This window comes from Natrix helvetica (genome assembly GCF_964273705.1).
Source record: "Natrix helvetica genome assembly, chromosome: 2".
Lineage (NCBI taxonomy): Eukaryota > Metazoa > Chordata > Lepidosauria > Squamata > Natricidae > Natrix > Natrix helvetica.
In genome coordinates, this window is record NC_138552.1 from 44,708,753 (window position 1) to 44,723,210 (window position 14,458).

Below are 14,458 nucleotides of genomic sequence, written 5' to 3' on the forward strand. Positions count from 1 at the left end.
TATTCTCTATGTATTATTGTTTATTTTTCTATCTTCTAAAAAATGAAACAGTTAATAAGATCACTGAGGAATATTTGGGACTTTACATTCTTCACCAAGGTGATTTTCCAACAGATATCCAGATAGGTGGTTTCCCATTATTAGCTATAGGCACCTAGAACAGTCTGTACTCTCATCCATAAGGGCATTATCAAGATCTTCTACCAAGCTTGAAAGTCTTTCAGACTTCCATAATAATATATTTATTGCTCCCCATTCCTTATATAATTAATCAAGTGTTTGTATTAGGAGTCTTTCACTCAAATTCTTGTTCTCAATGTTGGGTCTTCATCTACTGCCACTCTTCCTCAGCTCTCCCCTTTTTTAATTCTGTCCTAGTCCCTTTTTAATGTTAGATTCTTCAGTCTTCACATTCTATTCATGAGATTTTATCTCAACAGTTTTCATTAATATCTACTAAAATATGTTCATCTTTCAGTGTTAGGATTTCTAATTCTGTTTGAGTGTGTTTATAGAGATACTGGAATTCTAGGCAGCATGTAACTTGGCCCATCCTTTCCTGCATTTGTATGCTCATTATTGGATCTCCTCACACTGTATATTTCTGTTTTGTTCCGGGGCTTGGCTTTGCATTATTTTCTAGACATGGCTCCTCCTTCACACAATTTTATTTATTTATTTATTTATTTTGGTTTGTCAAGCATGTATGAGAAAATAAGTACAAGTATGAATATAACATATAAACATACAAGTATAAGCAAATATATGTACATACTTGCGGGTATGAGTACAAATAAATGGGAACAGTAGGATAGGGATAGTAGGCACGCCGGTGCACTTATGCATGCCCCCTTACAGACCTTTTTGGAAAGGGATGATGTCCACGGTAGACAGTTTAAGGTTAAAGTTTTGGGAGTTTGAGGATGAAACAACAGACTTGGGTAGTGCATTCTAGAACTACTCTGTGGCTGAAGTCATATTTTCTACAATTGAGTTTAGAGTGGTTTACTTTGACTTTGTATCTGTTCTTTGCCCATGTATTATTGTGGTTCAAGCTGAAATAGTCATTGACTACTTCAACTTTGAATCAGGTTTGCATGATGCCTTTTAAACAAATCCTTCCTAGCTCCCATGAGGGTCCCTCTTGACAGGAATTCCTCATCTTGAAATTTCCATTAAGACTTTCTGGATAGTCAGCTGCTTACTTCTAGAATCCCTATTCATCTATTATCAAGTTCTTAGTGATCCCACTGCCATAGAAAGCAAGATTTTTCCAGAGTTCCTATAACAAGATTTATTAAAAAGGGACAGGATAAAGTTACAGAATTCTCAATAATTGAATGCTTTCTGTTTAAATCAATTTCCTCACTCAGGCTCTGAATGCCGAGACTTTCTTTTTTTCCACAATCCCTGCTTTAACTAATAAAGTAGAAATATTCAGAAGTTTAGGATATGGTAATCTCTCAGGATCTAAACATACCACTATACTCTTCCTGGGTCACATCCTTTAAAATATGAGTGAAGAAAGAATATAAAAAGGTACAGTGGGGAAAAAGAAACCACAATAATCTCTCTCTTTCCTTGCATTGTCATTAGTAGAACAAGGCCCAAGTTACCTATTATATCCAAAACCGCCCTAATATTAGTCACAACCTGTCTTGGTTGTGACAAAAAAACATAAAGTCACCAATAAAGGTAGTAAAACGTGATATAACTACGTGGATGTTTTGAAGAAAAATCTGATCACTTGTTAATATCAATTTACTCTTTAACAAAGGTTTCCGAAGTTGTAGCTATTGTACAGTAACAATTGCTTGTCACTTGCAGGTTAATAGAGCAATGCAGTCCTGTCACACGGTGACTGAATTCTACCCAGAGTTGTCAGCTTTTGAAGGTCTTACAGTACTACAGTATTAATGAGAAGAGGAGTCAGTTGTAACAGCTAAAAATATTACCTGCATTCCAAATTAAAGCCTAGCTTAACCTAGCCATTTAGTCAAGCAATATTTAAGACAGCAGAAAATCCAAAGGACAAATCTTCAGTTTGAGTTGAATTTATCTGAAATGAAACCTGAATCATCTTAGCCAGCATTCATGAGTACCTTTATCAACTTTTTATAGAAATATACAATATGATAAAAAAATATTTGTTCAAACTAATTTTTGTCAATATTTTCAATTTTTTCCCCTCTGCACTCTCTGTCTTTTGAGGCAGGATGAGTGACCAACTGGATGCCACAAATTTTAGTGGAATGCTACTTTATTGTTACAGGGTTTAATAAACAACAATCTTGGAAGCTGCCAGAATTTCCCTTAGTCCCTTCTTATACCAAACAGAATCAAGGAGAGGTCAGTTTATGTTCTTTCTCACATTTTCTCTTTCCCAGGAGTAAGTTATCATTTCTCCTTCCTTAATGTCTCATACATGCATTGCCAAGGTTACCACTATTACTATTTTCTAGAACAGTGTGGGGAATAGTTCTCACACCGTTACCGGGATTATAAATAATTCCAACTGCAGCAAAGTAATTAACAAAAAAGTAACCGAATTTTGTGCATAAATTCCTGGTCAAGTTCAGTTCTGAATATGTAATCAAGTATATCAGGCTACTGCCTCTGACAAGCTGATGGTTCAGCACACTCAAGCACAGCTTTATTGTTAGCCTAACAAGCGGCTCAAAGTCAAGTCACAGAAGGTCATATGTGACTACACTGGCTCCCTCAAGATATGTAACCTTTGAGTTTACATATATCTTGTTGGCCATCTTGCAAAGTTGCACTGCAGAGCAACAGAGATAATGTTGTTGTTAATTACGCTGTAGTGTGATTTACCTGGATACACAAAACAACAAGGCTGCCTCAAGGCGTGTGTGTGCTGCTTCAGAATCTGCGTGCACCATTGAGCATCATAAAGATGTACTACTAACTCAGAGAATGTTCATTATCTGTTTGGGGCATGGCTCATAACAATCCAATTCCTTTTGCAATGGACAATTAGGTGTATCAGAGCTGTAAACACTGACCATCTATCTGCTGGTCAGCAGATCTCTAGATTTGAGTTACTAAGTTCTGAGAACAATACAGTTTTTTATATTTCTGACAAAGAAAACAAAAATTTATATATTTCATGATATCTAAAGGGAAACCAGGGGAGAAGGCATAATTGAGGAGTTTGTAAAATAGAAATAAAAGAAGAATTTTTAGAATGTTGAGATGGCTTCTACCCCCCCTCAAACTCAAATTTCAAGGAATCAATACGAGTTATTATGCCGGGCAAATAATAGATTTATCCATCTTGTTCTATTGTTTATGTTGATTTATGTTTCTCATGAAGTTTAATCTGTTATTTCTGAAAACAGAATTTTAAAACCTGGCAACTATAATTTATGGAGGTTTTTCAACAGTCCTCAGATATTTTAATATTGTCTTCTATAACAGAAGGGAGATGCTTGCAAATCAGATACACAAATACTGAGTTGTTTGGTTCTTCTGGCAACTATAAAATGTTATCCAGGTGGCTCAGTGGTTAAACAATCTTAACCATTTTATTTTTTAATTAAAAGGAAAAATTCAAAAAGGATTTTTCTACAAAAGTAAAAGGGGAATCAAGATGAATACCACTAAGATGGATTAATTAGTGGAAGGCCATCAGTTTAACCACAGAACTATCTCACACAGATTCTGGCAATTAATTTATATGCAAGGATCCCATTCTTTGAGATTTGTGTCAAATTGGTAGGTAACACTTGCTTGCTTAGGTAAGATTATAATGAGGCTTCATGTTGGAAAGAGAAGCAGGGTTGCACACAGACATTCCATTGGGTAATGTCTCCATAATCTATTTTTTAACTATTTCTAGTAACCAAAATAATTTGGGATTTATTATATCCTCTCTGATACAATCGTGTTATAATTTGGGAACAGATTTACTGTTTGCCTCACATAGTACACCAATATATTAACTTCAAATCTCTGCTACATATCAATTTCACTTGAAACCATAATATCACCAAGAATGTTACAGTCTCATATATTACTGATCTGAAGCTGCTCTGAGTCAAGAAGATAATTCTCCATGAGATGAGATTGAGCTAGATGGTCCAGCTAATAAGACTGTCAAAATTTCCAAGTTGTATAGTTGTATAGGCATAAGGAATCAAAAGAAGGCAACTATCTTCTGGCAAAAGATCTATTTCTAGTAAGAGTATTCATTCCATTCCATACTGGTCAGTATTATTTCCCAACTCAACTTAAAGTATTTGGTTGAAATCTTAAGAGTACAGTCACAATACATGAAATGGAATGAGGTGGCAACATGGGGAAGATACTATAACAGGATAAACCTTGCCAATACAGATACCAATCCTTGCTTCTATGAATCACTTATAAGCATGATTCATTACTGCATGCAGTAGATTATCAGTGTATATCTCCTCTGTTGTTCATAGTGCTGGAACTGTATGAAAAGCTTTATTTAATTGTATAAGATAAATGCCACTACTATCCTTTTTGTATTTTGCATTTTAGGAACTTGAAAGCAAACACCTGCCTGCCTGCCTGCCTGCCTGCTTTCCTGTCCCGTCCCATCCCGTCCCGTCTTGTCCCATGCAATAAAGATAGTTGGCAATAAGATCAACAATAATAGAGACAGAACTCAGCTAAGTAGCATAGTATATTTTGGGAAAATTATAACTGGCTGTTCTCATTCTATTTTTAATCAAAAAGTTTGGGTTTCAAAGTTCCTAATAACGAATCAGGTTTTCTTTTGATCTCCCAATCACTGTTGTCAAATTCGCTACATCTATATGTAAGATAGCTTCTAAATAAAGAGGACAAGTATATACAGCACCCACAATTTTGTCAAATGGTGTACTGTGTGTGTGTGTGTGTGTGTGTGTGTGTGTGTGTGTATCCAAAGAATTATAACTTCAAGGCTTTCAAAAACAATCTGAACTAGGCACTAGATTTCTTTTGTTAACAGATTTAAACATTAAACAACATTAGGTACTTCATATAACGACTAACCTTTTTTAAGACATTAGTGCAATACCAGTGGTGCACCTGGAAAGGGTCAAAAACAGGCTGTTCTTTGCTTCTTAACATTAAACGTAAATGTCTGATGTTTGCTGGATCTTCTTCAGAAGTTCCCTCGTAAAATAGCTGTTTATTCAAATAATCCTTTAAAAAAAGAATTCCAAATGAGTACTAATTACATCAGAGAAGAACAAAGAGGTCATTTATGTAAATGCATGAAGGATTTAAATTCCTCCTATATATTTAATATATAATTAAATATATAATTAATTAATTAAATAATTGTTATCTAAAATAAATCTTTTAGATAATTCACACTGATGCGATCGTGGCTACTCTACAGTATCATGAGGCATAGTGATTTTCCTGCTTGAGTTGCTTGAAGCTGTGACAAAGTTAGTAGTGGTTTATGTCACAATAGTGTGAGGGGATTCCAACTTGCTTTTCTTGAGCATGGAGTCAGAAGTAGCTTGTGAGGTCATGGCCTGGCCCTATCACTTGTGGCAAAAGCCAGGTTTTTCTTGCCTTCCAGAAAGCCAACAGGGCTTGGGTCATCTGGATGTCCATGGGGAAGCTGTTCCATAGGGCACATGTTGCAACAGATAAGATACATCTGCTAAGATACATCATGAGATTCACACTGAGATTCATCCATTGAGGAGATGCTTGAATTTGGTTTTGCCTCAGGGCAATAACAACAGAATCTGGATACAGGAGGCATTCAAATCAATGCCCAATCATGGTTCTCTGATTCTTTTGGATTTTTCTGAACTGCTCCCACCGTGAAAGATTTCAAAGGGAGTTTGGGATTATTCCTGAGGCTCTCAAGCATAGCTCAACAGAGGCCTTGCTTGCCACTTGGAATGAGACAGCAACAGTGGTGGGTTCCGGATCCCATTCCAACCACTACGGTTGGAATGGGCCCGGTGTCACCCACATGGACGTGCAGTGCGCACATGCGTCGTACCTGCCTGCGACACCTTGGCAAGCCTCCATGACACTACAGCTACTCAGCGGAACATTGCACAAGCCCCATATGCACCATGCGTGTGCACGGAAGCGCCAAAGGCTTAAAGGACAGGTAAGGAGCTCGGGCGGGTGGCCCCCCGGAACACCGTACCAGAACGGTACCCTGTGCTCCGGGCAGGCTCCGGTACGCTTGTACCGGGGCATACTGCCTGCAACCCACCACTGGACAGCAACAATGGTCTTAGATTGGATTGCACCTGGCATTGCCTTGCTGCTGACAGATCAATGGTACCCCCTGGTTTTCAAGGATCTGTTGGAGATGAAACAGCAAAAGGGATGGCTAAGTACCATTGGAGAAAGCAAAACCAACCAAACATGTGTAAGAACCTCTATTAAGGATTACCTCAAGGCATTAAGGGCAAAAAATCACCACTAGACCAGAGGTGGGTTGCCAATTTTTTTACTACTGGTTCGGACACGCTCGTGCTTCCATGTGATGCTTCTGCGCATATGCAGAAGTTTCTGGGCGGGTGGTGGAGGCTCCCGCCACCACTACTATGCCTTCTGGTAACAGCCACCTAAACCAGACCCCATTATTGTATAATTTTTTTTGCCAAGAAGGAATATTTCCTTCTCTTATCTCTTACTTTCTTCGGAATCTGTTTAAGAATGGTTATTTCTTTGTCTTTATATTTTAGTGGTTCCCCCCTTTGAGCTCCTAGGACCTCATCTCTTGTGGTCTTTCTAAGAAATTTAACATGAATTTCCCTTGGAACATTGTGTGTTCTAGCGTATGCTGAATTGATCCTATCGACTAATATTAATTCTTGTTGATCACCAGATACAACAAAGTTGGAATGCTCTAACAACTTTTTATGATGCAATGTCATATGATGGGATCCAGGAATTATCCTTCTCTCTAGTGGTATCTGCTTTGTACAACACTTTTCTCTAAAATTCAGGCCCAACCTTCTTGGCTTTTTCAAAATCCCTAGAGATATGACCCTTGACTTTAGGCATTGGACTAAGACACTGAATGAGTGACTCTGAGAGATGTTTTTAAAAGTGCTTTATGGAGTTGAGTGATCATTCTTGATTGCTGGTTCTTTATTTTTTCTTCCACCTATTTACACCCAAATCAAAATGGCAATTCCTCAAATAATTAACAGGCTGTACTCAAAGTTAGTGAATAATCAAGTTACAATTTTTTTTTAACCTTTGCTCCTAAATGATCACAGAAACTAGTACATATGATGTAAAGCAGACAAAAAAATATGATTAAAACACGATAGCAATCGTGCTCATTTATATAATTGATTCATGTATACACATGTATCTAATATATTAGTCAATAGTGGTCCGTAACTGAGCAAAGACAATATTGTATGTAACAAAGAAAAAATGCTTCAGAAGTCAATTCAAAAATAAAAATTATCTTATTTACTCATTGGGCAATCTGCACAAAGCTGAAACAAATACACTTTCACTGAAGAAAAAAGAACAATGGTTATGGTCGATAAGTTTATATTTTTAAAAACATGATCTGTACATGTTCATATTCTTTTATTATATTAATCTAATTTTCCTTGAAATAAAATGGAAATAAAACAAAACAAAAATAAATGGAAATGACCATTGGCTTACCTGAAGGGTCCTTTTCTGTACACCGCGGGAGAGTCCAAGCAATGGGTTAATTCAGTCTGCTTGCCCTTAGGACTGAGGAACTATTTTTCCTTAAGCCACACCTCCTCCTGGTGTGCTCAATCCCCCAGAATTCTTAGAAGGAGTCAGTTCGTGCGGACGGAGCGAAGCGTCCAAGATGATGTACTGTTGACACGAGGAACCCGAATCCCGGCCTTGAGAGCCAGGGTGGGTTGGACTCTCCCGCGGTGTACAGAAAAGGACCCTTCAGGTAAGCCAATGGTCATTTTCCTGTACACCGCTTGGAGAGTCCAAGCAATGGGACATACCAAAGTTATTGTCCATCTGGGCGGGCAGAAGAAGGCTCCCGGGATTCGGTCTCTGACACAACCGCCTGGAGCACACGCCTGCCGAAGGACGCCTCAGCTGAGGCGAAAATGTCCAATTTATAGTGTCGCACAAATGGAGAAGGCGAGGACCACGTAGCGGCCCTGCAGATGTCCAGGATCGAGGCCTGGGTGGCCCAGGCCGCTGAGGTAGCAGCACTTCGTGTGGAGTGTGCAGTGATGCCGCGCGGAACGGCCTTGGATTGACTTTCATAGGCAGTCGCAATGCAAGCGCGAAGCCACCTGCCAATTGTGGAGGAAGTGACCTTCTTCCCTAGGGAACCGGGCTGGAAGGAGAGGAAAAGAGCCTCTGACTTCCTGAATTCCGCAGTACGAGCGATGTAGACCTTCAGGGCCCTCCTGACATCAAGATTGTGCCAGGATCGCTCCCTGGGATGCGACGGATGAGGACAAAAATTCGGCAACACAATGTCTTGCGCTCTATGGAACCATGAGTTTACTTTGGGGGTAAAGGTCGGGTCCAGCCTCAAAATGACCCTGTCAGGGTGGATGACGCACAGATCCTGGCGAACAGAAAGAGCCGCCAGCTCCGAAATCCGGCGAGCTGACGTGATGGCAATCAAGAAGGCCGTCTTCAGCGTCAGGAAACGAAGAGAAGTAGTGCGTAGAGGCTCGAATGGAGGGCCAGATAGGGCCCGCAGGACCACGGACAGCTGCCAAGTAGGGTAGCGATGAACGGTGGGAGGGCGAAGGTTAGAGGCGCCCTTGAGGAAAAGACGCACCTTCGGAATTTTGCTGAGAGGCAAAAGGTGGTCGCCCGACCAGACAGTAGACAAAGCCGCCACTTGGCGTCGAAGGGTGTTCGGGGCCAGGCCCTTGTTGAGTCCCGCTTGAAGGAAGTCAAGCACTCTGGGAACAGGCGCGGTCGTCGGCTCGATGAGCAGCTCCTCACACCACTTGGCGAAGGCGGCCCAGGACGCATCATAAATCCTAGTGGTTGAAGGACGTCTCGCCGCCTGAATGGTGCTCACTACCTCCTCCGACAGGCCTTGGCCTTTCAGTTGGTCCCCCTCAAGTGCCAGACGGCCAACTGGAGCCACTGGGGCTCTGGGTGAATCACGGCCCCCTGGCTGAGGGAGATCTGGTCCGGAGGAATGCGCCACGGAGGAGACACCGACAGGTGGACAAGGTCGGCGAACCACGACCTGCGGGGCCAATGCGGGGCCACGAGAAGGACCTCTGCTCCCTCTGCGATGACTTTGGAGATGAGTTGAGGAAGGAGAGGCAGGGGAGGGAAGGCATACAGTAGCTCGCGGGGCCACTTGCAACGCAGTGCGTCTGTCCCCTCCGCCCCCGGGGTGAAGAACCGGGAGTAGAAGCGGTCGAGCTGCTTGTTGTCCCTGGACGCAAACAGGTCTACGGCCGGAGTCCCGAATCTGTCGGACATCTGGTGGAACAGGCGAGGGTCCAGTTTCCACTCCGCAGGATCTATGGTCGTCCTGCTCAGCCAGTCGGCCTGTGTGTTGTCCACTCCGGAGATATGGTCGGAGCGAAGGGATTCCAGATGGCGCTCCGCCCAGCGTCCCAGGGACTCCGCCTCTCTCATCAGTGCTCTGGATCTGGTGCCGCCCTGGCGGTTGATGTGGGCCTTGGTGGCCACATTGTCCGTCATCAGAAGCACATGTTGACGATGGATGGACCGGCTGAAATGGCGCAGGGCCAGGCGAGCAGCTCTCAGTTCCAGCAGGTTGATGCTGTAGCTGGTTTCCACTTGGGACCACTTGCCCTGAACAACCAGGGACCCCATGTGGGCTCCCCAGCCGGAGAGGCTGGCGTCCGTGGTGACGATCAACCTCTCGGGCTCCTTGAATAGATGGCCCTTGAGGATGGCCGGAGACACCCACCAGCGGAGGGACCTCTTTACGTCCGGCGTAACTCGAATCGGCCTGGTAGAGTTGCTCCTGGATGCCCTCTGGTGCGGCAGCAGCAGCCACTGAAGATGCCTGGAATGCAGGCGGGCCCACGGCACTATGGAAATGCAGGAGATCATTTTTCCCAGCAGCTGCGACAGAAGGACCACTGGAGCCAGCCTCAAGCTCAACACCTTGTGGGTCATGGACCTTAGACCGGCCAACCTGTCTCGGGAGAGGAAAACCCTGCACGAGTTGGTATCTATCACCGCCCCCAGGTGTACAAGTCTGTTTGTTGGAGTGAGATGGCTCTTCTCTATGTTTAGAGTGAAGCCGTGATTTCTGAGGGATCTCATAGTGGTTTGGAGATCCCGTAGGGCCTGTTGCCTGGACGACGACTGGATAAGAATGTCGTCCAGGTAGCACTGGAGCCTTATGGGCCTGCGTCTTAGCTGGGCCGCCACTACCGCCAGCACTTTGGTAAACGTCCGAGGAGCGGACGAGAGGCCGAATGGAAGAGCTTTGTACTGGAAGTGGCGACCCGCATAATAGAAGCGCAGGAACTTCCTGTGCTGAGGACGGATGGGGATGTGTAGGTATGCCTCTTTGAGATCTATAGATGTGAGTAGATCTCCCTGTCGAATCCCCGCCAGAATGGTCTGCAGAGACTGCATCTTGAACCTCCGGTAGGCGATATGCCTGTTGAGGTTTTTGAGGTCCAAGATGGCTCTCCACCCCCCCGAGTTCTTTGGCACCAGGAAGAGGATGGAGTAAAACCCCCTCCCCTCTTCGCCCTGGGGAACTGGTTCCACGGCCCTGATGTCTAGGAGATGACTGACTTCCTGGTCCATACGCTCCCTCTTTTGGGGGCAGGATGGGACGGGGCACCGGATGAAGGTCCGGGGGGGGAGAGACAGGAACTCCAGAGATAGGCCTTCCCTGACTGTCTGCAAAACGCAAGCATCCTCGGTGTTCTGGGCCCAATGGGAGGCAAACAGCTGGAGGCGACCCCCGATGGGCGCCAAGCCCGGGCAGTCATTTAGACTTACGGAACGGCCTGCTGGAGGCCCCACCGCGATTATACTTGCGGAAGCCGAACTGCTGCCTGCCTCTGTCCCGAAAGGACGCCCTGTCCTGGGATCTGTCGCCCTGCTGGCCGAAGGACCTATTAGAGGGAGAGAAGGAAGAGGCAGAGGTAGAAGGCTCGGGGGCACGAAAGGACTGCCTCCTAGAATAGGGAGCGGCCTTACGTTCCTGCTTTTTGTTTAGAGAAGGTAGGATCTTCCTCTTGTCCTTGGACTCGATGAGGAGAGGATCCAGGGACTCGCCAAACAATTTGGACCCCTTAAAGGGGGCGGAAGCCAGTTTCCACTTGTTTTTCTGGTCCGCCTGCCAATGTCGGAGCCAGATCAGCCGACGAGAAGTTATATTAGAGCCGAGCGCCCTGGAGGCAAATTTAGTGGCATTAAGGGATGCATCAGCGGCATACTGGGAGGCCGCGATTATTTTTGACACGTCCTGGTGGAGACGGACCTCTCCCGCCGGGAGCTTGGTTAGGAGCTCGCGCAGCCAGATCACAGAGGCCCTATTAAAAAAGGAGGCGGATGAAGAGGCCCTGATGGCCCAGGCAGCCGCCAGGTGGGTTTTGTGGCACGCCTTTTCCGCCTTCTTGTCCTCCGCCTTAAGGCCTTCCAGGAGGTCGGCCGGTAGGGAGGAGTTGGAGGTGAGCGCAGCGATGGGCGGGTCGACAGTGGGCAGGGCCAGAAGGTCCTCCAGCACTGGCTCCATAGTATAAAGCTTCCTATCTACCCCACTGGGAGAGGACTGCGTGGCTGGCTGAGCCCACTGGCGCTGGATTAGGTCGAGAAACAGCCCCGGGACCGGAACCAGCTCTTGCTGGGGCGTTGGGACATCAAACATGACCGCATTGGGATTAGCCGGAGTGGCATCCGCCGCCGGCGCGGTCGGTTTGGGCTTGATCCCCACCCTGGTGGCAGCCTTGACCTTGTGCAGGACAGATTTGAAAAGGCTGGGCTTGAACAGACCCGCAAAGGCGGGCGCTTCAGGGGGAAGGTCCTCGTCGTCCGAGAGACCTAGCACCTCCGGGTCAGGGTCCTCAATGGCAGAGGCCTCGCTGACCACCGAGGATTCCAGGGAAGGATGGCGGACACGCTTGCTTGGAGGGGGAGCTGCCTGATCGGTTTTGGGGCCCTTAGGGGCCACTGCAGTGGGACTCTTAAATTTCATGGCCTCCGTGATGCCCTTGGCAATGGCACGGGCCATCAGTTCCTGCATGCGGGGCGATAACTCCTCAGAGTCAGAATCAGGATCCAAACCCTCCTCTAGGGGGGGTGAAGCCTCACCCTGCATATAGTCTATGCTAGCATCCCCAGGGGGAGGGGCCTGCTCACAGGCCCAAGAGGGCGCCGGGGAAGCCGGCTCTGCCAATGACCTATTTGGGGATAGGTCCTGGGACTCCACCTCCTCGGCGAGGACCATCTGGAGCTCTTCCCGGGAGGGAGGGATACTTGAGAGGGACTGTTCCCTGTCTGCCTGGCGTCTGGCCTTCTCGAATTGCTTGTCAAGGGCCCGTTGGCGCCTTTCAGCATCCTTGGCCTCAGCCACAGAAGGGGGCCTGGAACGCTGTTTCCCAGAGCTACCCCCACCACTCTTGCCCGCTCCCCCACTCCCCGATGAGGAGGAACCCTTGCTAGGGGCCTGCGAGAGGCTCGGCCTAGTATCTTGGGAATCGGGGGGACTGGGCAGATCCATAGTCAATGACCACACAAGATGGAGCAAGGCTATGATAAGGCAGAAGAATAGAGATAGACTGGTTGCTGCAATGGGAAACAAAACGAAAGGATTTGTTAAAATTGCCATATGCACAGTAATTAAATCAATACATAAGATATCATCCCATGCTTAATACCAGTCGGAGGCCCAGGGGTAGGATTGGAGCCTGCACCGAAGTGCAAGGCTCCGCAGGAGAAGCAGGGAGGAGAATGACTATCAAAACTTGGCCTGCGCTTACTTAAGGCCTCCTCCCTGAGCCGGTATGATGACCGTTGGAATGGCACAGGAACCAGCGCCGCTCGCAAAAATAGACAAAAAAACGAAGGTGGCGATCCTAGCCCGAGAAACCCTTGCTAGGCCCTGCCACCTCCAGCGGCCTCCTGATAACGATGGCTGATGCAAAATGGCGGCCATGGCTGGGCGCGCTATTTTCGCGCCTAAAATGGCCGCCGCAACAGCGTGGGGCTAAGGGAGAGCGAGGAGCGAACGCGCCTCGAATGGCGACGATCGCCCACTCCTCCCTGCGGTCGAGGTCTTCTAGCAGGCCGGGAACGAAAAATACTTCGTCTAAAACAACAAACGGGGGGCCTGGGAACGTAGGGACCTCGCCGCTGCAGCCGCGCCGTTTTAAACGACAAGCGGCAGGCCTCCGAAGCCGTCCCACGAGGATCGGCTGAGGGGCACCCCCCACCACCTTCCAGCTTACCTCCTGGCCTTCAAAAGCAATTTCAACTGGAGAGAGTCGCAGGATTGAAGAGAGAAACGTCTCACAAGGTTGGGGAAATTGTTAGGAATAGAATTTAAACGTAATAGAGAGTCCAAGCCAAAAAAGGATTAATTTAGCTCAGAGCTCTAACTAAATACGTCCAAACGGGCTGACTGAGGAAGAATTCTGGGGGATTGAGCACACCAGGAGGAGGTGTGGCTTAAGGAAAAATAGTTCCTCAGTCCTAAGGGCAAGCAGACTGAATTAACCCATTGCTTGGACTCTCCAAGCGGTGTACAGGAAAACAAGATGATTTTGTACATACTTACAAAATGTTTTTTCTGTCAGTTTTAGAAATCAGAAATCCATTAATGATGCATGACAGTCTACATATATATCTAAATGAAAGGCATATAATGCCCTAAAATAACCTTTTATGAAAAAATGCAGAAAAGCTTAAAGTGAACAGTGTAATCCAATGAGGTATTGACTAGGTATTGACTTTAGGAAGCATTATCACCTCCTTGAGTAACCCTTAGCTGCCAGCAGATGCTGCCTCAGGCCACTACACACCTAATTGCTCGGTAAAAAAGGCTGTTTCCCTACCTCATTGAGCTGGATGATGTGATAAATTTGCCTCAGGTATTCACTGCCACCTGGTTTGTGGCAGATATCCAAGGCCATCATGTTTATTTTCTGCTCAGTCAATTCAAGCTCAATAGTTTCCCCTTCTGAGTTCCTACTATCTTTTGCAGTAATAATTGTACTAAAAAGAAAGCAGAAGTATTACAATACAAAACAATGAATATTGCCAAAAGATAAAATCTTAATCCAAGAGACCAATATAGTTACATTTCCTGATTTGGGCTCTTCAGTCCTTATAGTGTGTGATTATATGATAAAATGATAGAAACACAGTTCTGTAAAAGTCCCTCAGTGTACTGTAAAGAAGAGAAAAATGTAACTTTGTAGGTATCTTTTTATTGTTCACAACTACGTTTCTGCTTGTGTTTTAAATATATATGTCCTCTCTTTATGAACAAGTACTCCAGTAAAAA

General features: G+C 45.5%; 1 protein-coding gene across 1 annotated transcript in view; it reads right to left on the reverse strand.

Moving 5' to 3' along the window:
- Positions 1-14,458, reverse strand: part of KIAA0825 — a 184,671-nt gene that overhangs the window by 90,847 nt on the left and 79,366 nt on the right. Inside the window, exons 17-18 of the mRNA XM_081940976.1 lie at positions 14,007-14,166; positions 5,026-5,178 (exon numbers count right to left, since the gene is read on the reverse strand). Coding sequence (XP_081797102.1) covers positions 5,026-5,178; positions 14,007-14,166 — 313 coding nt within the window. The remainder of the gene's footprint in view (positions 1-5,025; positions 5,179-14,006; positions 14,167-14,458) is intronic.